A 27,366-nucleotide genomic window follows, 5' to 3' on the forward strand; every position below is an offset into this window, starting at 1 on the left:
ATCAGAGAAGAAGCATGTACAGGCTGGAAGGTAGATTTAAAGCACACAGATCTGGTGGGAGCCAGAGCCGAAAGGACCCCTATCTGGATCTGTGTTCTGAAGAACTTCCTCATCATCCTATCCGCCTGCAACTCAGAAAGACTCCAGGAACACCAAATCAAAGAGGAAGTGGTAGTGGCCTTGAAGACATTTTCAGGGTCTCTTGGAGGAATCAATGTAGGAGATACTGGCTCAGGGGAAAATCTCACAGAATGGAGCAGCCGGGGAGACTTAGTACCTACAGGTATTGGAGCCAGAGCTTTCGGATCCAAGGTCTTGGGTACCTTTGCAGGAGGCTGAGAAGAAGGTACTGACTGAGGCGACTTAGATGAAGATGGTTTCATATGCTCTTTAGAGGTTTGAGAGGGGGTTTAAGCCCCTGATGAAGATGTACCAGTAGAAGGAGCCAAAAATGGAAGAATTCCTTTGAGAATTAATTTATTCCTGACATCACTTAAAGCCCTGACATTAAAGGCTACACAACTAGAGCAGGAGGTGTCCAGATGCGCTGGCCCAAATGGTAGAGCCACTCCCTGTGGGCATCAGAGTTTGGAATCTTATGCCCACAGGGAGGGGACTTTTTAAATCTGGTAAGCTTATCAGCCATACTGGAAAACAAAAAGTCCAAAAGACAACAACCCAATGACAAAAATAATTAAGAGAATAAAAGGAGAATATTTTTTTTGAAAAGAAGGGCTACCAACTATGGTAGTCAAAGAATACCTCAAAAGGAGGTAGAGAAGGAAATTCTATAAAGTTTACCTTATGACAGAGAAAGGATTGAAAAAGAAGGTAAGGGAGATAGTACACACTAAAAGGACAAAGATAACTGAAAATTCAAAGTTTTAATGCTAACCTCACACTTACTTACCATAATGTTCCATCTGTGTTGTCCATTTTCATTCTTCCTTAATCATTGGGTACGGATCTGATCCCCGGATCCAACTCGGATGATACTATAGCTCGTGGCCAACTAGAACTCTCGAGCTCCTCCCTTCCCATAATGCACCAACTCCTAACGTATCTCAGATCTTGTTTGCTAGTTGATATAAATAATAAATATAAATTATAAATAATAAATATATGAGGAGTGTTCCTAACAAAGGAAATGAATATCTGAAGCTCCATAGAAGACACAGTGGTGTCTTAATAGCATCTCATTCTTCCAGAAGTCCAAAACATCAAAGGTTGGAGATTGGTGGGTGGGAAGTTAAGGAAGAATGAAAATGGACAATACAAATGGAACGTTACGGTAAGTACATATGTTCTTTATCTGATGTCACTTTTCATTCATTCCTCAACCACTGGGACAAAGTCCTCAGCTACCTTCTATCCCAGGTGGACTCTATGGAAGGATATTCCTGAGCATGGCTGAACCAAAGGCTGCTCTTTCTCTCGAGACCAGATCCAATTTGTAATGAGTAATAAAAGTATGATGATCATTAGCCCAAGTAGCAGCTGCACAAACGTCATCCATGGAATGGTTGGATAAAAAACTGACGAGGTTGCTATAGACCTTGAAGAGTGAGCTTTTACGGGTTTTGGTAATGAAATGCCCGATTTATTAAAGACAAAGGCTATGCAGTCCATAATCCATCTTGCCAATGTCACTTTTGTGATAGACTTTCCTAGTTTGTCATCTGCAAAAGATATGAATAACTGATCAGATTTTCTACAGTACTTTGTTCTGTGTAAGTAAAGACAAAGTTATCTATGAATGTCTAGTAAATGCAACATGCATTCACCTTTGTTTTCAAGTCTTGGGAAGAAAATGGGCAAGTTAATAGATTGATTGATACTGAATTCTGACACCACCTCAGGAAGGAAATAAGGATAAGTTCCTAATGTTGCCTATCCTTATTTTAAACCAAATAAGGAGGTTTAGAGGATAACACTTGGAGTTCTGAAATTCTCCTGGCATAGGTAATGGCCACCAGAAATAAGGTCTTCCAAGACAAAAATTTAAGATCACATTTTGCAGCTGGGTTCAAATAGGGAATGTATTAAGGACTGCAAAACAAGGTTTAAATCCCATAGAGGAGTAGGATCTTTATGAGGTGGTCTAAGTAAAATAGTACCTCTTAGAAAGGCCTTGCATATCTTTGCAGAAATTAAAGATGAATTGTCAACTCCTATATGAAAATTAGAAATTGCTGCTAATTGAACTTTAATGGTAGAGAAGCTAGTACCTTCATTAAAAATTCCTGCCAAAAATTCTAGTACACATTGTGGAGGGTGTTGAAAAGGGTTCAGTACTTTTTTGATGCGCCCCAACAAACAAATCTCTTCCACTTACTCTTATATATTTTTCTACTGGAAGCTTGGTGGGAGACAAAATTACATAATGGACAGGGGACAAGAGCATAGATTGTTTGGCTATTAACGGAAGTGGAGAAACCATGCTGTCGGCTTTAGGTCTAAGATATCCGGGTGAACCATGCCTGTCGGTTGAGACAGTAGGTATGGAAATGGATCCAAAATCCAAGGTGGGTAAATTAAATGAGGCCAAAGGAAGGGGAACCAAACTTGTTGAGGCCAGTAAGGTGCAATGAGGATCTTTTTGCTCTTCAATCTTTAAGTCTTCAGTATGAATTTGGGAATTAAAGGAGTTGGTGGATAAGTGCAAAGAAGACTGGAGGGCTAATTGTGGAACAGAGCATCCCTCAGTGATTCCTCCGGAGGGGGGGGTTAGGGCAAAGAAGCTGCTGCATTTGTTGTTTATGAGAAACACAAAAAGATCACAACAGGGTGGCTGCATTGATGGAAAATTACTTCCACCACTTTTTTGTTGAGATACCACTTGTGAGGTAGAAGAATAGACCTACTTAATTTATCTGCTATCACTTTGGACTTCTCGGAATCTGCATTGTTATCAGAAAGTGATTGGATGAGACTGCCCATTGCCACACTCTGACAGCTTCTCGACACCCAGGGGTAAGATCTGGTTCCTCCTTGCTTGTTGATGTACCAAACCACCGACATGTTGTCCATTTCTTTCGCAACTGTTCCTAGAGGCAGAGCATCCTGAAAGGCTTGCAATGCTAAAATGACTGCCCTTATCTCCAGAACATTTATATTCAAATTGGCTACTTCAGGGGACCAAGTGCCTTGGACTGTTTTCCCCAGGAATTGCCCCACCCACCCAATTTGGGATACATCCACAGTCGCTATGGGTTGACGGAAAATAAACAGACAGCCTTGTAAAAGCTGATCTGACCTTATTCACCACAAAAGGTATTTCCTGCATGTCTGTGTGACTCTCATTTGAACTGACATCTTTTGATAAAGACTTGGCCACTGCAATGCTAGCATGCACTGAAGAATTTTCATGTGATATTTTGTCAGAGAGACAAGAATTATGGCTGCTGACATTGACCCCAAGGGCTGAAGAATTAATTGGAGCGAAAGTCTGGTGTTTTGGATAATTTTGGCAACCTGGAATCTCAAAGTTTGAGCTCTGTTTTGAGGAAGTGAGGCTGTTGCTGATATTGTATTGAGATGCACTCCTACAAATTCCAGTGTTTGTCAAAGAAGCAACTGAGACTTGTTGTAGTTTATTGTGATTCTCAGGAGGGAGCAAGTTTGGAGTAACTTGTCTCTTGCTATTGTTAGTAGATGCTTGGTCAGAGTGGTAATGACCCAGTTGTCTAAATATGGAAACACTCGGAATCCCTGCGGTCTCAAGTGAGCTGCTACCACTGCCATGCATTTGATGAACACCCTGGGGGCTGTGGTGAGGCCAAAGGGCAGTGCCCTGAACTGTTAATGACTGGCTCCCAGCTGGAAGTGTAGGAACCTTCTGGAACGCCTGTTCATTTTTGTGTGATAGTACACATTTTGGAGGTTTATGAGCACATCCGATCATCTCTGCCTAGAGAAGGTAATATGGACAGAACCGTGATCATCCGAAACTTTAAGTGAATGGACTTGTTCAAGTTGCAGAGATCCAAAATTTGTCTCCAGTCCCCTGTTTTCTTTGGGGCTAAAAAGAATCTTAAGTAAGTTCCGGATCCCTTCTGGTCTGGTGAGACTTCTTGGATGACTTTTTTTGAGCAGCTTTTGAATTTCTAGAGCTGCTGCTTTTCTCTGATTTGGCGGAAAATCAGGAGAGTTTTGTGAAGATGACAGTGGAAGGGAAAAGGGAATTATATAACCTTTGGAAATAATCCTCTACACCCAAGTATCTTTTGTGATAGCCAGACAGGCTCTCTAGTGGAGGGAAAAGCTACCTCTGATTGCCTCCAGAGGGTGACAATCGGGCCTCCTTTAAGGAATGCTGGTAGGGCCTATCAGAGAAAGTGTCTCTAGACCACTGGTTTTGCAAGCCACCTCTGCAACATGTGCAGCGTCTTCCATTATTGTTCCCCCTCTCTGCCTCTGAGGGAATCATCTCTAAGTGGATCTTGAAAAGGGCCCTGGGATTTCTTGAACCAATTCTTTTGTCCCTGCTCTGGTTCTTAGAAAAGATCCTTTGTGTGTGTGTGTGGGGGGGGGGGGGGTTGAAAAATGCACTCCTACAGCAGACAGAATCTTTCCATCTTTCTTGCACCTGGAGAGTGTATTCTTCACTTCTGGGCTAAACAGAGAAGATCCGTCAAAAGCAGTATTGATGAAAGAAGACCTGAAGGGCTCTGCCAAGTCACACAAGTGCATCCAGGCATGTTCCCTTACTGAGATGCCTGAACCCGCTGCCCTTGAGGTACCCTCAGCAGCATGAGAGATAAGCCTAGTGGACGAGTTTGAAATGGATTGAACAGTTGCCAACTATAAGGCTACTGTAGCTTGAGCCTCTGAAGTAGTGGACCCTGAAAGAGTATTTGACAATTACTCAATCAAATCTCTTTGTATCCTTGTAAAGTGTGCCAGGTAATTCAGTGAATTAAGTGAAAAGGTAGTTGAAGTATAGACATGCTTCTCAAACCTGTCCAAAGCCCTGAACTCTCTGTTAGGAGGATGGACAGTGAAACTTTGTTCTGCAAGTTCCTTTTTTGTGGCCACTACCATGACCATGACATCTACAGGTACTCCCTTACTCGGGTGTTCCCTTCCTATCGGAGAGGCCAGAATTCAGTCTGATCTCTTAGGGATGGGTTCAACCACATCAGGTTCCTTCCACACCCACTGAAAGATAAAATCAATGATCTCATCAGCAGGCAGAGGCACCCAGGAGGAAGACATGCCGGATCCGAACATCTCTAGAAGCATCTGATGCCTCCAGCAGATGATTTTGGAAGGACCAATCACTCCATTGCTTGAGGATCTCCAAAACGTCTCCAAAGAAGAAGTCATCAGGTGGTGATCTGGGGGACCCTTTCCCTTCATCGAAATCTGTGTCTTCAGTGATAGATTCCTGAGGGGAATCCAAGTGCCTCCTTTTGCACTTCCTCTTCTAGGATACTTCCTTGGTGGGATGCTCCAGAGAAGCATCAGAAGACAGGGCAATACCCTGCTGTGTAGTCTGTAGGATATGAACTGTTGGTCCCTGTGGAGTTGAATGTCAATGTTCTTGGTGCAAACACACATGGGACATAGAAGGGAGGTCACGGGGGGGGGGGGACCCTCTGTCCTACCGAAGCAGAGAACACTTTCTCCACTACCTCAATGGCAGACTCTTCCTGGGAAAAGGAAGCCAATGGAACTGAGAAGCCAAGGTTCTGTCCCACCGGCTCTATCTGCCCCAAAGGCAACCCACCTGAGGCAGAAGCCGGAGACAAGCTGTCCAGAGCCGAGGCTCTGAGGGGCAGAGCCGGTTCCAACAACTTCAGAGTCGACTCCAACACCTCAGAGCTGACCATGATGCTATGGCTCCAAGAGACACTTGGCTCCAAACTCATCAGAGCCCATGTACTCAGAGAAAACTTTGGATCCGAGGACATCAGAGCTCTCAGATCTGTCCCAAACGTTGTCGGTAAACTTGAATCCAAGGACTCCAAAACAAAGTGTCAGATTGGAGAAGGAGCCGTAACTGGAATGGTAGATCTAGTTAAGGCTTCCTAACCCAAAGGGGTCACAACCGGGAGAACCCCCATCTGAATTTGTGCCGAGAGAAACATCTTCATCATTCTATCCATGCAGGCTTCCATGAGACTTCTGGAAGAATGACTCAAAGCAATGGATGCCGATTTAGACCTTCGCATCTCTCAAGGAAGGGAGATGGCAGTCTAGAAAGCACTGGGTCAAAAGACAGGGAATATCAGACCTGAAATTTGGAGTCAAAGAACCCTGATCCAAAGATGTTTTAGGTGAGACAGAAGACTTCTCGGATCCCGAAGCTTTGGATTCAGTCTAGATTACTTTGAAGGAGGCTCAGAGGATGAGGAGCTGGAAGAACCTGACTTCTTCATGGACTTTTTAGGAGCATCCTTGGAAGATGCTTTGGGAGAGTGAGCCCCAGATAAGGCTTCTGAAAAAGAAGTTGGAAGCAATCCTTAAATAAGTTAATTTTTTCTGTCCACTAACGCACAGTGACTGAAACTCATACAAATGTCGTAGTCAACACTGAGAAGCTCAGGGCCCACGCAATAAACACAAAGGTCATGTGCATCAGAGTAAGACAGCTTATGGCAGCATTTTTTACATTTTTTTGAAACCCTTCAATGACATCTTGAGAATTAAAGTGAAAAGTAGAACAGACAAAAGATTTTATTTAGGCAGGGAGGGAAAGAATAAAGAGGAAAGCAAGTATCAACACTGGTACAAAGAAATATACAAAAATGTAAAATGTTAGATAAAACTGTAGATTAAGAAAAGAAAAAGGTAATACCAGCAATGGTAATTAGAATACACTTAAATATGTATAAAAGTATATAAATATATATATAAAATTCTGAAAAAAGATCTAAAAGATAATATTTGACTTATCTTAATCCAAAGAGCTCCAGAGTAAAGCTGACCACGTCTAAATGCAAAAGTGGCAAACAAGATCTGGGGTATGTTAGGGGTTGATGCATTATGGGTAAGGAGGAGTGCAAGAGTTGTAGTTGGCCATGAGCTATAGTATTGGCCGAGTCAGATCCAAGGATTGGATTCGAACCCAGTGGTTGAGGAATTAATGAAAATTGACATCAGAGCTAAAGATTCTGCTCTGCCTCCCCCTATGGGGCCACTTGTAAATCTTCAGCTGGATGAAGGCCAGCTGAAGCAATGCAGCAATTTTTAAGAAATCCTACTTATTACCTGCTCATTTTCAGCCAGGGTAGAAACTTATCCACGTATTAAAAATAATGTAGACACTATAGTAAAGAAGTTATTAAGGGAGTTTATATCAAGGTTTAGGGTACCTCACACTATTAATTCTGACAAGGACACATTCACTGCTGAGATCACAAAGAAATTATGTCAGGTTTTTACAATAAATTTGCAACTCCACTGTCCTCATCAACCACAATCCTCTGGTTTATCTAAACCCATCAATCAAACTACTAAGTTAAGCTTGGGAAAAATATGTGAAGAGATTGGTCTAAAGTGTCCTGATGCACTGCCTTTGCTTCTCAAGAGTATAAGAGGAACTGTAAATACAAAGAGAAAACTCAGACCACATGAAATTCTTATGGGCTGTCCCAATAGAATGCCATCTGCTACACCTGCCCAAAATGTGCAGCTTACAGTGACTGATGATGCACTTTTAAATTACTGTTCAAAACTTGTTTCTGTTTTACAGACTTTGCACCAAAGGACTTCCTCAACCTTCACCTCAACCCTGACATAATGTGCTGCATAGGGTTTGGGTTTTTGTTAAATCTTTCACTGAAAATATTCCCTGGAGTCCACATGGAAGGGGCCATACCTTGTTCTTCTTACCATTTATACTGCTGCTTGGTTTACTGGCCTACCAACATGGATCCATGCTTCCCAATGCAAGAAAATCTGCCTAGTAACCAAGGAAATGAAGGGTGATACTCCACCTGTTCCTAATGACATCATAACTGATGGACCTCCTCCATCTAAAGTAAAAGAAAATGGCTTTTTGCAAGACTATATCAATATCCAGCAAATTTTAACACCAGCAATCCCTGAGTCTGTGCATTTGTGCCTCAACACTCCAGAGGAGGCATTCCTATGATTCCGGTTCCAGCACTTCAAACCAATTTTGAACACTAGTTGTTTGAGAAAAATCTAACTTAGTATAATGTTTCATTTCTTTCAAAACAGGTATATTTTCAACTAGCAGTATCCATATCAGGAAGCACCTGCTATGCAAAACAGGAGAAAGTTCATGTACACTACTGCAAATGTAATGTGACTCAAAATTAACACATTTTAAATGAGCTCAAACTAAAATCATATAGCCAGGAACAAGGTATGAGTATACTAACTAATCATTACTACATTTGTGGAGATATTCCTGGCTTCCTGCTAACTGGTCTGGGTGCTGCCATGTAGGTTACATTACCCCAGCCATCCAGAGTTTTTGGTCTCCCCCAACAGGCCAATTAATAAATAAAAGATCACTACACTCAACTGAACAGGTACTGTCTTTTCTTCCTCATTATGGTAGCTATAGAACTGTTGCTGAACTGAATGTTTTACCACATGTAGTAACTGAACTGGCTAATAAAGCTGCTCAGCATATTCATAATGCTAACAGAAAAATGACTGAATGAGGGCCATGGTGATGCAAAACCAACTTGACCTTGACATGACAGTAGCATCTAAAGTTGATTCTGTAGGCTCTTGGATAAGTGCTACTGCTCTTACATTTCTGATTTCCAAGACGAACAAGAAAGATTAGTTGATTATGCAGAGGAGCTTACTAAAAATCTAATCAGAACTGAAACAAAATGGACATTATTTGACTTATTATGAAATGTGTTTGGGAATACTGGAACTAGTATTTTTCCGAGCCTGATTGTTTTAGTAATTGCAATTTGTCTAACAGTTTTAGTACATTCTTTAATTAAAAATGTATTGCTGAACTGCTTTAAGACAAAAGCAAAACTAATGGTAATGATTTCTCCAAAACAAAGACACCCTACAGCAAATGTGTTTGACAACTGTAATAACGCTGTTGTTGATAACCTACAAAATACTACATTATAATCAAAGGTGACACCTAAGGGGTGTCAAGGGAGGGATGTAATGAAAATAAAAAAAACATATTACAGTGAGTGTTAGTTCTTTTTATATTCTGTAATTTTGAATGCTTAGAGGTGTGTGTCACAGTCTAACTTCATCCTGAGATGGAATGCTACATTCTTTTCCTGCTATTTTAACAGACAAAAAAGCAGCTAGCATGTTTCCTGTTAGTCTAAAGGTAAATTCTCCAGCTGTGTTATTAAATCAAACTAAGAGAGGGAAATAACTGTGTGGACTACTTTGAGATAATACTAGAAAAACAACATAAATATGTCAGAGGGACTTATGCCACAACTTACTCTAATGAAGTTTTCTCAAGTACAAAACTTCAGCATGTAAGATTGTAAGATGGTAAACAGAGTCAGAGATGTGACTGGATACAGCTCTCCTTATTTAGTAAAGTAATACTGATATACTCACATACATGTACTGTTCATGTGAACAGCTTGAGTAGTTGTTAAGATTCTGACTTCTTAAAACTGTAACGCATGATGTGTTTCTCACATTATCCCTAATGTCTTTTAAGATACAAAAGTATTGTCTTTGCACTATTTCTTTGGGATTATGTTAGAAAATTCTTGATCTCCTCAGGAGTTGTGATTTGGAATAAATATTGCATTTGTATAGCCAGATACCCTGTCTGCCTTTGCATTATTTCTTACATTAATAGCATACAAATTTTCACTAATTTTTAAACACTTGAATGCTGAACAACTGTTCATAGTACCCTGCTACCATGCTTTGCTTTAAAGTTACTTAAACTGTTAGGACATTTCCAAAAATGACAAGACTCCTTTTGCTTACTAGCAAAAAACTAGACCATCACCTACATAAAAAATACTGATCTACTAATTTTACAGAAGTACACATGCTAAACAATTTAGACAGAGAATAATAACTCAATTACATTGTTTTAAAGTTACTCACAATTGACAGCAGAAAATAAAATTTTATGTTTTTCATTTATAAAAATTACCTATTTCATAGGAATATCTATAATACAAAAAGCAATACTTGTGTATATATTTGTGTTGACCAGCACTGTGCTTATGGTTCAAATATATCCACTTCAATTTATTAAGTTACTGTTTCTAAATATATCGAGTACTGCTATAGTAAACATGAATACAGTTAAAAACTATTCCAATAAATGTAAATATTTAAAAGAGTTACAGCTAAGGTAAAAACATTAGAATGGCATGGAACAAATTTCAGAGTACAACACCAAAGAGAAAAAAAACAGGTCAGTGTTGGAATACAGTGAATTCCAATCAACAGAAAAGGTAGAAGCATCGTGGCAAATACAGGTATCAACACATGTAAAATGAATTTCAAGCAGGTGAGAAACACTATAACCCTGTTCTAATAGCCTGCTCATAAAGTCCCTTAGTGTTAACTGAATCAATTTTTAGGAAGAGCTTAATAGCATCTTCAAACACAAAATAATCAAGCTGCCTGCCTACAGTGAGAAAGTTATGACCTCTGGTAGTGGCCTTCAGGAAATGACTTCAGAAAGAACTCAAAAATATTCAAAATTGTCTCCCAAATAACATTCTGTACATCCTCATCCTCAATAAATATAAGCAAATGTTTAACTAAAATGCAATAAAAGTTATTTCCAAGAAAGGGAGCACATAATTTCTTGAAAATATGGAGAACCCTTCAAAGTCAGACTACCCCTAGTTGATGCAAAAGAGTTTCCATAAAGTTCATGTGTGTATGTGATCTTCTGAGACATCTTCAAGAAAGTTATATATGTTTAATTAATTAACTCAACTTAGAGTAAGTTATGGTTCATCGTTTTTAAATACTGCCTTAAAAATGCCAAAAAAGGCATTTTGTACATCCTTTGTGAGAGACCTGCTCTCCTTACCATACTTATCTGTACCAATGCAATGGTCACACAACAGTGGTAAAAAGTGAAAAAAAAACACTGCAGTGCATTGCTGGCTTCCACAATGTAAGTCAATGCATTTAAGAAATCCCACTAAAGCCACTCCATCAAACTGCACTTGTCAAAGTTTAGGACAATCATCTTCAAGCACACATCCTGGATAAGTTGTGCTCTTCTCAAAGCATAAGCAATATGGTCCTGCTGCAGAAAACCTTAACTAAACATGCCAGTTAAATAATTCAAACACTATCTTAAAGTTACACAGACTAAGCATAGTCAGTGTACCTTGGGGATTCCTGTCAAACCCACCCTAGGGTCTCAGTGGCAAATGTGACAATTTCTTTGCTTTGCTAATGAACAGCCTAGAAAGGGTAAAGTAATTCACTTTCGATTGGGCAGTTTTACACATACATAAACTGTACAGCATTGCTAGGACCTTATATACGTCTTCTTTCAGCTTATCCTGGTTAGGGGTCGCCGCAGCGGAACTCTGGTCCACTAACGTTTGGTAGTGGATTTTTATGTGCCGAGTTACCAGCCCTGACGCATAACCTTCAACGAAGGCACGCCCATTCACGCATGCCTCCACCCAGAAGATGCACTAGCTGAGAATCGAACAGGACAATGTCTTGCTGTGAGGCGCCAACGCTACTGCTGCACCACTATCGTGGGTAGTAGGACCTTATATACGTACGTATACATACATATATATATATATATATATATATATATATATATATATACACACATGATTCTGGGTGGCCACGGTGGTGCAGTGGTCAGCATTGCCACCTCACAGCAAGAGGTTCTCCGGTGCGATCCTCGGCTGGGGTGCCTTCTATGTGGAGTCTGCATGTCCTCCCTGTGATCACGTGGGTTTCCTCCAGGTGCTCTGGTTTCCTCCCACATCCCAAAGACATGCTGTAGGTGGATTGGACACTCTAAATTGTCCCTAGGTGTGAGTGTGTGCATGTGTGTGCCTTCTGTGGAAGGTTGGGCGCCGGGCTGGCAACTCAACACTGTAAAAGTCCACTGCCAATCATGAGCGGACAGGTGATCCGCTGTAGCGACCCCTAACTGGGAAAAGCCGAAAGAAGAAGAAGAAGATATATACATGGTTCCCCTTCAAAACATCAAATTCTCATAACATCGAAACTCAAAACACTGAGACCATAACATCAAAAACCCAAAACACTGAAAACTCATAACATCGAATTTCATAACATTGAAAATGTACAACATCGAGTAGTGTATCATCAAACATGTAAATGTTATAGTTTAATCTGTTAATCTTGTGTTACCACTATAAGATGCTGCAGTTTTTATTTATACAGTTATTATTTATATAGTGTAGGAATTTATACTATTTATATAGTGTTTATTTTGCCAATTTAAATGTGTTTTTAGGCCATACCGGAAAGTGATTTAGACATTATGTGTACATTCTGTATAGCGATTGCAATACAGTGGGGTTAGGAAATTAAATTTTTGCCCCCTTGCAGAAACATAGTAAATAGAGTTTACTATCAAAATTCGGAACGGCAATTGTGCGTTTATGCACAGTGCCGAACCAAAACTACAAAAATGTACTTACCGATCCCTTCATAATGTCGGCAATCATCACCACGACGGTCCCATTCACAACATCAAACATTCGGAATCGAAAGTCAGTATTAATGTCAATGTTTTGCAGGGGGCAAGCTCCCCCCTACATCCCCAAAGTGGGGGGCTGGTCCCCCCCTCCGCAACTTAAATATACCAATTCCAAGATCGCACTAGTGAGGAAAATGGGAAATTCCCCACTCCCCACTGTACTGAGATCTACATTCACAATGCCAAACTCATAATAACAAATGCAGCTCTACATTCATTATTATGCTTCATAATATTGCAGTTCAGCATTGCGGACCTTGAGTGCTGCGATTTCGAATAAGTGGCAGTCATAAAACTGCCGTTCCATATTTTGACTGTAAGATGTAAAAAGTGTGTTTGTTAGTTTGGTGTTGTTATAGGTGGAGGAGATGTTATTCATGTGTGCTTTGTAGTTTTCAATGTTGTGATGCAAAGTTTCAGTGTTCTGAGTTTTTGATGTTGTGAGTTTTCAGTGTTTTGGGTTTTCGATGTTATGGTCTCGGTGTTTTAAGTTTCGATGTTATGAGAATTAGATGTTTTGAAGTAGAACTGCATATATGTGGATCCAGGACTATTGAATGAAAGTTCTATAGTCCAAATCCACAATCACAGAACACACTTTAATTAACTAAAGCCCTTTCATTAAAGTGTGGTGTAAAAAAAAAAAAAAAAAACAATAAATCTACTTTTATGCAGGGGGGGCACACCCCCCACTTTAATATTCTCACTCCGAGATTGCACTACAGTGAGGAAAAGGGGATATTCCCTTATCCACACCGCAGTACGATCTCTACAACAGTCATTCCCCCACGACTCCCTCTAGCTGCAGGCATACTTCCGCGAAAGTGCTTTTTTGGTAAAAAGACTTTCGCGGAAGTATGCCCGGCTATTTGTGCTTCGGTGAAAAGTTCCTTCGGGGATCAGTACAGATTATATATAGATATATATATATATATATTCTATATATATATATATATATATATATATATATATATATACACACACATATATATATATATATATACACGGGTCACCTTCAGATGCCCGACAACGCGTTTCGCCGACACGGAATCTGACGGGACGAAAACACCGACAACGCAGATGACCGACAAGGTGAGAACCCGACGGACTCGGTAAGTGTGCGATCGAGTGAGGGATTTAGTGTTAGGGAGCGGACAGGTAAGTGTGCAATAGTGAGGGACTGTGGGTTTAGGGGTGGGTTAAGTGAGTTAGGGTTAGGGTGCAGGTAGGGTGTGTGTGTGATAGTGAGGGACTGTGGGTTTAGGGGTGGGTTAAGTGAGTTAGGGTTAGGGTGCAGGTAGGGTGAGTGTGCGGTAGTGTCGGACCTTGGGGTTAAGGGTGGGTAAGTGAGTTAGGGTTAGGGTGCAGGTAGGGTGAGTGTGCGGTAGTGTCGGATCTTGGGGTTAGGGGTGGGTAAGTGAGTTAGGGTTAGGGTGCAGGTAGGGTGAGTGTGCGGTAGTGTCGGACCTTAGGGTTAGGGTTTGGGTTAGGGATAGTGGATATGTTATGTAGTGTACTGTGTTGTTTACGTGTAGTGTGTTGGTGTAATGGTTTTCGGTGTTTTGCGTTGTCGGTGTTTTTTGTTGTCGGTCTTTTGGTGTCGGTGATTAGTGTGTGGGCGAAACGCGATTTCGGGGATATAAAGGTGATCCATATATACACACACACACACACACACACACACACACACACACATATATATATGGTTCTGTGTATGATTGAACTACTTCAATGTCAAATTGAAAACACTGACAAAAAAGTCTGACCATATACAATACCAAAAACAAAAACATCTAAACAAATATTAATCTAAAGAAATAATATCAAGAAAGTAAAACTATCTGCTCTCCCGATATTAACACTAAACCCACCACAAAACTCAAATGTGTGTGAATAGTGGCAGTGTTACGGAAAGGTTTTTATGAAGGTAAAGTGTTAGGGCTAGGGTTGAGGGAAGGGGCAGCGTTAGGTGTGCCACTTTAGTAATGGCTACTAACCCTAACCCTAATGCTGCACAGCAGGGAATGTCTGGCCTTTTCCTTTAATACACTGTGCAAAGTTGTGTATGGGTGGGATGGGGGTGGGGTAGGGGAGATGTTTTCTGCTGTGCAAAAATAAAGTATCACTGATTCTTGGAGTAACCGAGGCACTTAGCCTCAGCTGCCAAGTTAACTTTTTATATTCAAGAACTATATTAGGGTCACCACTGAAATTTGAAACAACTCTATCAATAATAAAAAATAAAAAGTTTTAAAATTTAAGCACTCACTAACTACTGTGTCTAAAAGTGGTCTTAGTAGACCTACTTTTCCTAACATCATATATGTCTTCACGAATCCTTTCTCTGAGTCTTCTGTTTGTATTCCCTACATAAAATGCATTGCTAAAACTGCAACTGGCAAGACAGACAATATAGGTGGTGCTGCAACTGCATCTCATAGGGCAGGGGATAGTTCTTGGAAAACCATAGACTGTAACTTATGGTCCTAGATGTACAAACCTACAAAACTTACAGAACCCACATTTTCTTCTAACACCCTGCCCAAACTTTGATTTTCTACTACCAATGTCCATCTCTAAAAGGGTTTTAATATTTTTTCTTCTACTAAAAATAATGCATGGGACTGCCCCTAAAAGAATTTTAATATCATAGGTTCATAGGTTCATACTAGGCTATCTGCCCTGGGGCAATTATAAGCCTAGCCCGATTCTGTATGGCTTACGCCACCCCTTGATTTGAGTATACTGTGCCCTTTTTAAGGTTTAGTTTACTGTGCCTCTGTCTAATAGTGACACGGGAGTAATCCCTGGGACAAACCTATGATCCCCCATCCACCTATCGAGATTCTTCTTGAAGAGATTCAGTGAGGTGCTCTGCCTCACATGAACTGGAATTCTATTCCAGAGCGAAGGGAGCCTCTGGGTTATGAAGCTGTCCCTCCAGCAAGTTCTATTTATTTCTGTGCTGAGGTTCAAGTCCCTCGAGCGTGTGGCTCTAAGGGATTTAGATTTACTGAGGTGGAGCATGTCCATTAATTCTGGATTTGACAAAGCTTTGTATGGCAGGCATAGATTGCCTCGAAGTAGGCGGTATGCAACTGAGTAGAGCTGGAGTTTTTTTAACCGAGCAGCATATGGCATTTGTTTGAGACCCTTGATCCTCTTGGTGAGATACTTTTGGGGTCTTTCTAATTGCTGCAGGTGTCGGGTAAGGTACATCCCAAAAGGGGCATTGTATTCTATGATGGGCCTGATGTGATGAGGGACGAATAAAGGGGCACGATTACCTCTCTTGATCTAGATGTGAAACCCTTTGTGATGAGGTGGGCTATGTAGAAGGTCTTTCTAACCACTTTGGCAATATGGTTTTCAAAGGAGGGATTGCTATCAACTTGGGTCCCCAGGTCCCTAATAACTTTCTCTGTACTTAATGGGTTTCCGCCTATCTGGTAATTTGTGGGCACATTGTTTTTGCCAAAGGGTATGACTATACATTTTTTGGCATTTAGCTTTAAACCATGGTGCTGGCACCAGTTATCTGTCTCTGTGAGACCTTTTTGAAGGATGTTTGTGTTAGCTGGAGAGTCGATTATGGCGCCCAGTTTGCAGTCATCTGCAAACTTGGTGAGACATAGTCCTCCCACGTTCGCCTGTACCACGGAAAAGTATTTACCGAACAAGACTGGTCCCAGGACAGAACCCTGTGGGACGCCAATTGTGACCGGTTTCGAGTCTGACATGGCTCCAGCAACTCTCACTCTGTGGGTTCTGTCTTTGAGCCAGTGACATAGGGGTTTATATTTAAGCTGGATAGCTTATCTATGATGCCCAAGTGGGGTATTGTGTCAAATACCTTTGCAAGGTCCAGATAGGCTGTGTGGACTACCTTCCCTTCATCTATGGCTTTGGTGACTGTTTCGAAGAAGTCAAACAGGTTCAAAAGGCAGGATCTGTCCTTGACAAAGCCGAACTGGGTAGGATCTAGTGTCTGTAGGTCCCCAATGTCTTTGTTTATGAGCTCCATGATGATCCTCTCCATAGCCTTGCAGACTAAGCTAGTCAGGCTTATGAGGCAATAGTTTCCAGGGTCCGTAGAGGCTCCACCTTTGTGGAGTGGGACCACTGTTGCTGTGCGCCATTCTGTGGGCACATATCCTGTAGTGAAGCTCAGATTGTATAGCTGTTTTGAGGGATTAGTTCCTCTTGGAGTTCATGTAGGACGCAACCTGGGATGCCATCTGGTCCCATGGAAGCAGTGTTTTTTACTTTGGAGAGGGCAGCCTTCACCTGAGCATCAGAGATGTTTGGGAGGCAGCCCTCTGCCGGGATAGATACTTGCTTTTTTGGGGTGGAGAAGTTTGCACTGAACCTGTCTGCCAGGATATTGGCGATGTCTGTGGGTTCAGTGTATTTTTTGTCATTTAGAATCAACTCAGAACAAGTCTGGGAGTTGCATCCCAGGTTCCTAACATAACTGAAAAAAGCCTTATGATTGTCTTTGGTGTCCTGTGCAATTTTTCTCTCGAAGCTGGCCTTTTAGGATTTTATGAGGGATCGTAATTTTTTACTAGTACTGATCAGAGATGCCTTACCTATTAGGGATTTTGCTCTATTATGTAGTAGCTTCCTCCTTCTGTTGTACAGTTTATTTATGGCAGGGGTCCACCAGACTGGACGCCTGCCTTTGGATGATTGGGTCTTGGTTTTGTTTGGGATAGCATGATCCATGCATTCCTGGAGATGTCCGTAGAATGCGTTTATATAGGATTCTGCAGTTTGGGCCGTAGTTTCCACTGGCCCTGGGGCCTTGAAGGATTCCACTTCGGTTTTGAGAAGTGAGAAGTTCGCTTTTGAGAAGTTTTTCACTGTGGTTTTCTGGGCTGGGGTGGGGTCGGGATGTGGACATCCAGTGAAATTAATTTATGGTCTGATCTTACCAATGAGGGATATACTTCTGGTGTGGAGCATAGAGTCCCCATGTTGGTAATGATCAGGTCTAGTATGTTGTCCCCTCTTGTGGGAGTGGTGACTAGTTGTTCCATAGCATTTGAGTTTATAATTTCCAGGAACCTTTGGGCTAAGGTGCTGGGGCTTGAGTAGTGCTCCCAGTCAATGTTTGGGTAGTTGAAGTCGCCCAATATAATGGTGTTCGGAGAGATCTTCATGTTCTCCAATGTTTTCAGGAAAGCCGAGTGGAATTCCTGACTTTCAGAGGGTGGTCTGTAGGATGCTATAAACTGAAAAGGAGTCTTGCCCACTGTTAGTTGCACATGGATGGTCTCCGATACTCCCTTCAATGCCACTAACCTGGAGGTGTGGATATCCTTGATAAATATGGAAACTCCCCCTCCTTTTGTGGTTCGGTCCGGGTTTTGGGGCCGAAAAGCATGATATGAGGTATAGCCTGGTAGTGCTGGGGTACTCTCTGGAGCCTTGAACCAGGTTTCTGTCACTGCACAGATATCGATGTTCTCCATACTGAGGAGAGCATCGAAAAGTGCATCTTGAGGTTAAGACTTCTGGCGTTAAGCAGCATTACCCTTAGTTTCTTGTTCCTTGTGCTGTCTATGGGGGTGGGTTTGACTTTTGAGCCTTGCCTAAAAAAGGCACTATGGAGGTGGCAAGAGCCTTTGCCAATATCCGAAAGCCCAGTGGTGACAGGTGCAAGCCGTCCCTAGCGAAGCAACGTGGCTTGTCAAGCATGTGATCCCAGGCTGACAGACACTGGATCCCCTTTGAATGACACCAAAATTTTAGCCAATTGTTAAAATCGATCATTTTGTCTTTGTACTGTGGCATCATTCTAGGTGAGGGTAAGATGCTGCTCAAGGTCAGGGTCATACCAGCCTGGGCTACATGATCAGAGAGCTCCTCTATGTCTCTTTTCATGCAGTCCAGGGAGGTACGTCTCAGGTCATTCACACCAGCATGTACGACGACTGATATCATCAGGGAAAATAATATTCCAGTTGTACCTCACTGAACTAATATATTTAAAAATATCCTTGCTGTAAGGAATCATAAAAATGGGGGTGGACACATCAAAATTGTGGTTAAACCTCCTTTCAACAATATTTCCAACAACATATATTGATCGGTGTGGGGGTTGATCTTTAAAATGGGTGCAAACTGGTCATTTCTAAGGCCCATCACCTCCACCTTAACATTCTTTAATAAATGAATAGGATAGCCTTTCCTCAATAAAAATACATATCAGATGATAAATCTACTTGTCAAATATGTTGTTGTCAGATAGCCTGGAAAGCCTCACCATTTGGCCTTTAACAACCAACCTTTTTTGATGAAATGGGTGACAACTATTGAAGTGAAGATATGAATTAGAAAAGGAGTCCTTTCTACAAAAGGTTGAGGTATAGCACCCATATGATAAATTCTTCGCAAGAAAATTATCCAAGTAATTTATACTGTTGGTCCCTATTGAATAAGTGAACCTTAAAATATTTGTAGAATTCTGCCACTGAGTGCAGAAAACCCCCCCATTGTTCGGTGGTGCCTTTACATAAAATCAACACGTCATCTAAAAATCTATAATATCCATGCACCAATGATACAAATTCAGGGGTAAACACTATCTTTTCTTCCCACACTCCTAAAACAATATTAGCGTACAGAGGGGCACATGCAGCACCCATGGCCACTACTGATACCTGGTGGAGATATTCACCCTCGGTAATTTTCTCTCTTTTTGGTTTTATTGTAGACCATCACTTTAAATTCATGGATTGCATCATTACGGATATGTAAATTTATGACTTCTGATTGGTTGATACAAATGAATTTATTCAGGTGAATTATAGCAGTTCTACACCCTGATGAAGTCTTGCTAGCAGTGAAGATGAAAGTGCTTAGTCTGTTTTTATATATTTTTATGAGTATCCAATAAAAGAGTGGCGAATTATGTTGGTTGGACTCCGTTTTTACCTTATGATCTGGTTCTACTCTGTTTGCTGATGTACCAAACTACTGACGTGTTGTCTAAATGTATGGCAATCATATCCTTGAGTAGATGGTCCTGAAGTGCCTGTAGTGCAAGGACCACTACTTTTAGCTCCAAGATACTGATGTAAAGGTTGGCCTCTAATGGAAACCACATTCTTTGGACTGTTCTACCTTCAAAATGGCCCCTCCACTCAATAAGGGAGGCGTCCATGGTTATTGTGGCTTTGGGTACCACAGGAGAAAAGTGCCTGCCCACAGTGTCTGATGTAATCCACCACTGGATATGGTTCCTGCATGACTCGAATTTTGTGGTGATAAAAATGAAATCTCTGGGACTACTGTACCAATAATGTCCACTGTAGAACTCTCATGTAGTATCTGGCCAATGGGACCATCACTATGGAGGAAGCCATTAGCCTAGAAGTCTTAATATCAGCCAAGCCTGGGGATGTGAATGATTTATTACTTGAAGAGTCACTGATCTGAATGAGCTGATCCACGACGACGGCAGCTCTACTATTTGACAAACAGTGTCTGTCTAGAGGTCTATGAATTCTACACATTGAGTAGGTTGTAATTTCCCTTTCTTTATGTTGATGGAAATACCCAGCATGGATGATAGTTCTTGCAAGAATGACTGGTATGTTAGAACTAGATCCCTGAAGGTAGCAGTTAAAAGCCAATCATCCAGAATACTTGGATCCCATGATGCCTGAGAAAGGCCGTCACCACTGCTATTCTCTTGGTAAACACCCAGGGAGCTGTGGTGAAAGAAAAAGGCAGTGCTCTGAGTTGGAAATGATTGGCTCCCAGATGGAAATGGACAATTCCCCTTGACTGCCTTTGGACCTTTATATGATAGTAGGCATCTTGGAGATCAATACAGCATATCCAATCATCCTTTCTGCGAACACGCCAAATTAACTCAACTGTAACCATTTGGAATTTTGCCTGTTTTACAACTTGATTTAATTTGCTGAGATCCAAATTTGGTCTCAGATCCCCCATCTTTTTGTAACTAAAAAGAAGCTTGAGTAGACTCTGGATTCTAACTCGTCTTGGGGGACCTGTTGGAAAACACTTTTGACCAGCAAATTCTGAACTTCTGGTTGCTGCAGATTCCAACTGATTTGGTGGAAATATTGGCAATCTTTCATTTTATTTTTGGAATTTCTAAACAGGGAATTGTATAACCTCTGGAAATTATCCTTAGCACCCATGTATTGCTAGGCTAGAGGATGTATGCAGAAGCAACGCTGACTGCCTCCAGAGTGTAGCAGCTGGGCAAACATTCAGTGATGTTGGAAAAGCTTCTCCGTGAATGGACGATGAACACCTTGATTTTGCGGAACACCTCTGCCCCTGGGGCAACGTCCTGTAAAACTGCTTCCACCTCTGCCTCTGGGAGGCCTTTTCCCACAATTGTCCTGGTGAAAACCTTGAGATTTTTTGCACCATATCTTTCTACCACCTCTCTGATTCCTGGAGAAGGATCTCTGAGGGGTTGAAAAACAGATTCCAATGGCAGACAAGGTCTTACCATCCAGTTTACTTCTGGTAAGTGTGTCCTTGATTTTCACTCCTAACAAAGTGGAACCATCATAAGGGGTGCTGATGATGGATGTTCTGAAGCTTTCCAGAAATTCACATATCCACATCCAGGGATGATAATGCATCATAATGCCAGTACTGGCTGCACCATCCACTGCACTAGAAAGCAATTTCATGGAAACATTTGTAGTAGTTTGAAGGGTTGACAACTGAGACTCTAGAGGTTTTTGGACATCTGTTGGTAAGTTACCTGCCACAGAATTTGAAAGTACTTTAATCAAATCCCTCTGGAAATGTGTCACATGAGCCAGATAATTCAAAGCATAAATAGAGAAAGTAGCTGAAGCATACGTTCATTTCCCAATCTGTCCAAAACTCTAGAGGGGGACAAACAGAGGACCTTTCTTTGCACAGTTCCTTTTTAGCGACTGCTGCTACCACCATGGCATCTAACAGATGCACCCTTAGCCCATAACGTCCTATCCTTAGGAGCAGCTAAAATTCTATCTGGATTTTCAGGAATGGGTTCTGCCACATCAAGCTCCTTCCAAGCTTTTTGAGTAAGGAGATGGTTAATGGGTCGGGAAGAAGAAAAACCAAGGAAGTTGAAGGGCCAGACCCAAAGTGTTCAAGAAACACCAACTCATTGGAAGAAGGAGCTTTAGTGGACCATCACCCATGCTGTTTCATCAATTCTAGGATGTCTCCAAAGGAGATGTCTTCAGCAGGGGATCTTGGAGAACCTTCTCCTTCATCTAAATTCATGTCTTTGGTGGAAGACTCAGAAGAAGAGTCAATATACTTCTTCTTAGAAGTCATTTTCCAAGGAATGTGTCTTGGGACCCCCACAGGAGACACATCAGAAATGGACAAAGGACTTGACGGTCAAGTAATCTCAAAGCCTAAAGGACCCACCTGTCTCTGTGTGTACTAGAATGAGAGGAGGAGGTACATTCTTTAGAGTCTGGATGTATCCGAGCTCTGGAAGCATACCAGAAGTCTTGATCCAGCCAAGGCCCTATCCACAGCCTCAAAGACTGAACCAGCCATTGGAGCTAAAGAAGAGCCAGCCAAGTTGAAAAGGTCATAAGCCCTCTCAAATCCAATAGCTAAAGGCCCCAAGGAGGACCTAGGAACCAAGCTGTCATATGCTGAAGGCCCGAACAGCAGTGACTGCTCCGAAGGTCTCACAGTCAATTCAACCACAGGAACCCTGACGCGGATTCCCTGGACCCAGGACTCTACTGAACCCAAAACCATCTGAGTCAAGCAAGTGACAGAAGTTGAAGCCAAAGTTTCAAGAGCCATCAACTCTGACACTGGTACTGCAGGAAGACTGGCTCCAATATACACCACCTCTGGGAATGAGGATGGGGTAGGAAACTGAGAAGACTGAACAGCCCGAGAAGGAGGGCCTGAACCTGGATCCTTCCTTGGAGACAGAGCCAGGAGGACTCCCATCTGAATCTGACTCCTCATAGATTTCCTCATCATCTGGTTGACATCAAGCTCAGTGAGACCTTGTGGAACAGCCAGAACTGGATGAAGATGCTATTGAAGCAGCTTTTAAAGGTTCTTTCTGCAGAATCAATGAAGGCAGTCTAGGATTTTTTGGAGCTGCAGTAAAAGAAGAATTCACAGATGGAGTCTGGATCGAAGAAATGGTCAGATCAGACTGTCTCAGAACTTTAGGTGCTGGACCCGCAGTATCTGTCTGGAGCCCTTTTCTTGGATCTTTCTTGATGATCTTCAGGATGCTTGGATTTATCTTTAGATTTTTCTTTGTCTTTCTCTCTCTCTCTTTTGATCCAACCCTCAATTTATCTTTCTTCATATCGGAGGGAGAAAAAGAAGTGGACGCCTTTGGATCCGAGGACATAATGGATCCTGTCTGGGGAGAAAGAAGACCTTTAAGTATGAGTTTTTCTTTATGTCCTTGTAGGGCTCTGGAGCCAAAGGCAGCACAAATGGAGCAGGAAGCTAGAAGGTGCGAGGGCCTCAAGCAGTTTATATAATGAGTGTGGATCTTGGGGAGACTTTATGCCCACAGGAAGAGCACTGTTTAAAGTCTCTGGATATGAGAACTTACTAATTATAGTGACTAAAAATACACTACTACTCTTTAAAACCTAACATAACAACTATTTTTAACAAGGGAGGAGGAAAAAGCATTCACTTATCATGAATCAAAGACTAACTCTCTGTCCACGCATCTGCCTTTCATAGGTGGCAAATGAGATCTGAAGTGGCTCAGGCAAAATGGGGAATTGTGGGTAAGGAAGGAGTCAGAGCTCTCAGATCCAGTGCTTTGGCAAGAGGCGCCAAGGTCAGATCAGATTAGATCCAACTACCCAAACGCTGAATCAGACAAAAAAAGACAATATCAGATCCTGTGTACTTCACGGATTAACTACATTAAATCTATTTTCAAAAGTGAATGCAATTTTTTAGCTCATGATGGTCTTCAATGTTTGTAAGGTATGAATTTTATTTTCACACATGGGAGAAAAATGAATGCTTTAGTGTTCAATTGTTAAACACAAAATGTAATAATTTAACATATACTAATACACCTCAAAATATTTACTGTATAAAAATATGCTAGATTTTAAGCTGCGTTAATCAGCCTTTGTAAATTACTTACAGACAAATTATCAGGATAGTGCATTTCCTGATGAAGTCGGCCTTGTGCTTCCATCTCTTCATCATTCTTTATGGTCTCTTCATGGACCATAAGCTCATCATGTGGAATCAGTTCCTGCTGTGGACGAGCTCCTTCCTGCAATATTTCATCTTCTGAAAGGATGTCTTCATGAGGAATAGCCCCGATATTCGGTTCACTGTCTTGTCTCACCGTAGATAGTACAACTGGATCAGAAATACCACCTACTGCAACCACTGCACTTGAAGACTGCATTTCATCTGTACCTCCGCATTTAAGAAGAATGCTTTCTATTTTATCTTCAAAGTTCATTCTTAAGAATAACCAAAAAGAAACAACCAATGCTTTACATCAAATAAAAAATTACTTTTCAAAGAAATACTGCAGATAGCTTCTGACAACAAAAGAAAGTGACTTAAATGCAACAACAGTTCTAGCATACCAGTTTTATACTAACTAAAATGTGTCCTGTGTTAACTCAGTGTATCCGTGCCCACATGGTTAATACCATTACACTCACAGGACAACAAAGCTTTTACAACTTACCTCCTCCTATGTGAATAAAGAAAAAAAAACAGAGAGGCTTTAAATAAAGTACACTTGCATCCCTGGTGCTGTAATTTAACATACTTTTAAGGTACTGTTTTAGTATGTTGTGCGAGTTGCAGTGTGAATTGAATAAACATGCTTCCAAAGCTGACTAATTCCAAGATCATCAGGGGTTCAGAAATCATCCAGGAACTCATACAGGACACAACAGGGATGCCCTCAGTGGTAGAAGGAAGTACCTAATAGTCTACAAAAACTGAAAGGCCAAAAAAAGCCGTAAATATGACAGATTGAACTATTGAGGATAAGGAAGAAATTAAATATTATTACTATTAAGTAAGAATCCCAGAATCTCCAGATAGAAGACATTCAGAAAAAGTAAGAGAGAGATTAGAAGAAAGAAAAATATGTGCACATAAACTGTCAAAAGCTATAAATACAAGGTTTTGTTCATTAGACAACAATCCATGAAAAACTCCAAAATATGCACATGAAAGGTAGCACTTCGACTGCAACACAGTGGTGTAAAATAAAACTTATATAAACCAAAAACATCCAACACCACACTGTGAGGAAACGGACCACTTTAATGGAACAAAAACCAAGTTCATTTATAACTCATTGAAGTGCGTTTAGTTGCAGTGTTATTATAATCTGTGAAATATTTATGCTTTATTACAACAACGAACTATTGTAGTTTTCATATCTGATCACAAGTACATGATTTTTTTGTATGCATATTGAGCTTTGATTGGTCGTTTGTTTCACCTATAGTAGTTTTACTTAGGGTATTTTCAACCAATCATGATATTGATTTTATTGTTTTCTGGTAGGATGTTAGCGTTTTCTAACTATTCTGATAGGATAACATTTTATTACTTTGTGATTGGTAGGAAAGTTAGCCGACGTTACCAATTATGCACTGTTGATTTTTAATTGTTTTTGGTTCTTCACTGGAAATTTTGTCAATTGTTTTAAATATACAAGGATGTGCCTTTGACATATCCTTTGAATGGTCTGAAGAAGCAACTTGTTGTTGCGAAAGCGCTTACCTTTTATTATTTTTGTTCCATTAAAGTGGTCTGTTTCCTCGTAGTGTGGTATTGGATGTTTTAGTCCATGAAAAACATTACAAAGACGAAAGAAGCTTCAGGTTACCTGGAAAAAGAAGTAACAGAGGGAATGTGAAAATATAAATAACAAGACCAGAGATTTTTGAAAATTATAAAAAAGAAACAAAGATGTGGGAAATAAAGAGAGATCTGATATGGTGCAATATTTATGCAAAAGAGAAAGCTAAACTAATCAATAAAAAAAGTTCCAAAGATATTTGAACAGAAATATAGGTAAAGGCATGCAGGTATGGAACATTTCACAATTCAAAATATAAGAAAACAAAAGGGAAATGTAGTAAAAAGATTTATCAAGGTAGACGTTAAACTAACATAAACAAAAGTCATGGATTAAGAAAATCCAGCAGAGGCTATGTTGCAGCATGATGAAAAGTACAGTTTTGTACCTACCATAAATGTAGATGTCCGATAGGCATGCATCTGCAATCCTTACAAATGGGTTGTCCTGTCGTCAGGCAGCCCCTCGGTCGGCCGGATTCCAAAGTCTGGGTCCGGCCTCGGCTGATGTTGCACTTCACCCGACGTCATAGCTGCAGTTATTCGGGTATAAAGGTATCAGTCGACGCCATCTTCCTCAGTGTTTCTTGCCCCAGATGCCAGGTGCCCTCTAGGAAGGCTAAATTTGGATAATTGCAAAAGTTTCCAAATAAGAGAGAGCAAATAAAAATAAACATGTATATACATATATACAAACAAATACACCATAACAGATTCCCCCAGCTAGCTAGAAGATGGGTAAATACCCTAGGAGTACCTCAGAGGGGAAGAAGGGTGGGTAATCCTGACTGCAGATGCATGCCTATCGGACATCTACATTTATGGTAGGTACAAAACTGTACTATGTCCTTCAAGGATGCATCTGCAGTCCTTACAAATGGGTAGAATACCATAGCCAAACTGGGGGAGGAGGAGTAATAAGATTATGGTGTAGTTAAGATCCCTTGCAAAACAGCAGTGGCAAAACCTGCTCGGGATCTGGAGTATAAGGGCAAATTATAATGCTTGGCAAATGTATGCACGGAGCTCCAAGTAGCAGCCTCTAAAATGTCTTTGGTAGCCACTCCTCGTAAAAAAAGCTGTGGTAGTGGCTGTAGCCCTTGTAGAGTGAGGTCTGATGTTTTCTGGAGTTTTCTTCCCATGGTAAGAGTAACAAAATCTAATGCAATTTCCTATCCACTTAGAGATTGTCTGTTTTGAAATTGCTTTTCCTTCCATTCCTGTTGCATATGCTACCAGTAGCTGGTCAGATTTTCTATTGCTCTTGGTTCTGTCCAGGTAGTAACGTAATTGTCTATGCACATCCAAGGTATGCAACAGTCTTTCTCCCCTGTTCTGTGGGTTGGGGAAGAATGTAGGTAGGTGGATAGCCTGGTTTAAAGATACCCTGGAGACCACCTTTGGCATAAAAGTAGGATTAGTTCTCATGGACACACTATCTTGATGGAAGATCAGGAAGGGTTGTACTGCCATTAATGCCTGTAGTTCAGAAACCCTTCTTGCTGAAGTGATTGCAAGCAGGAAAGCAGTTTTTCATGATAAGTACTGTAATTCTGCTGTTGCTGCTGGCTCGAAAGGAGGGAGTGTCAACTTTTCTAGCACAAAGTTCAAATCCCATGCTGGCAATGGTGGCTTTCTAGGTGGTTTTACATTTTTAATTCCTCTCAGAAACTGCCTGAGCAGAGGATGAGAGAAGACTGGAGGATCCAAGTTGTATTCTGCTGAAATAGCTGATGCATGAATCTTAATGGAAGAATAGGACAGGCCATTGTGGAAGAGCTCTGCCAACTATTCCAGGATGTTAGCTATGTTTACCAGTGACACATTTTCTCCTTTTGTAGTACTCCAAATGA

General features: G+C 41.1%; 1 protein-coding gene across 1 annotated transcript in view; it reads right to left on the minus strand.

Annotated features, from left to right (window-relative positions):
• The window catches only part of ZNF148 (zinc finger protein 148), a 1,243,505-nt gene extending 1,217,970 nt beyond the window's left edge, over window positions 1-25,535 (minus strand). The window contains exons 1-2 of the mRNA XM_044075013.1: window positions 25,436-25,535; window positions 23,817-24,147 (exon numbers count right to left, since the gene is read on the minus strand). Coding sequence (XP_043930948.1) covers window positions 23,817-24,146 — 330 coding nt within the window. The 5' untranslated portion in view covers window position 24,147; window positions 25,436-25,535. The remainder of the gene's footprint in view (window positions 1-23,816; window positions 24,148-25,435) is intronic.
• Window positions 25,536-27,366: the final 1,831 nt, after the last annotated feature.

The sequence above is a fragment of the Protopterus annectens genome, chromosome 6.part0, assembly GCF_019279795.1.
Source record: "Protopterus annectens isolate FY-2018-M chromosome 6.part0, PAN1.0, whole genome shotgun sequence".
In the NCBI taxonomy this organism is placed as follows: Eukaryota; Metazoa; Chordata; order Ceratodontiformes; family Protopteridae; genus Protopterus; species Protopterus annectens.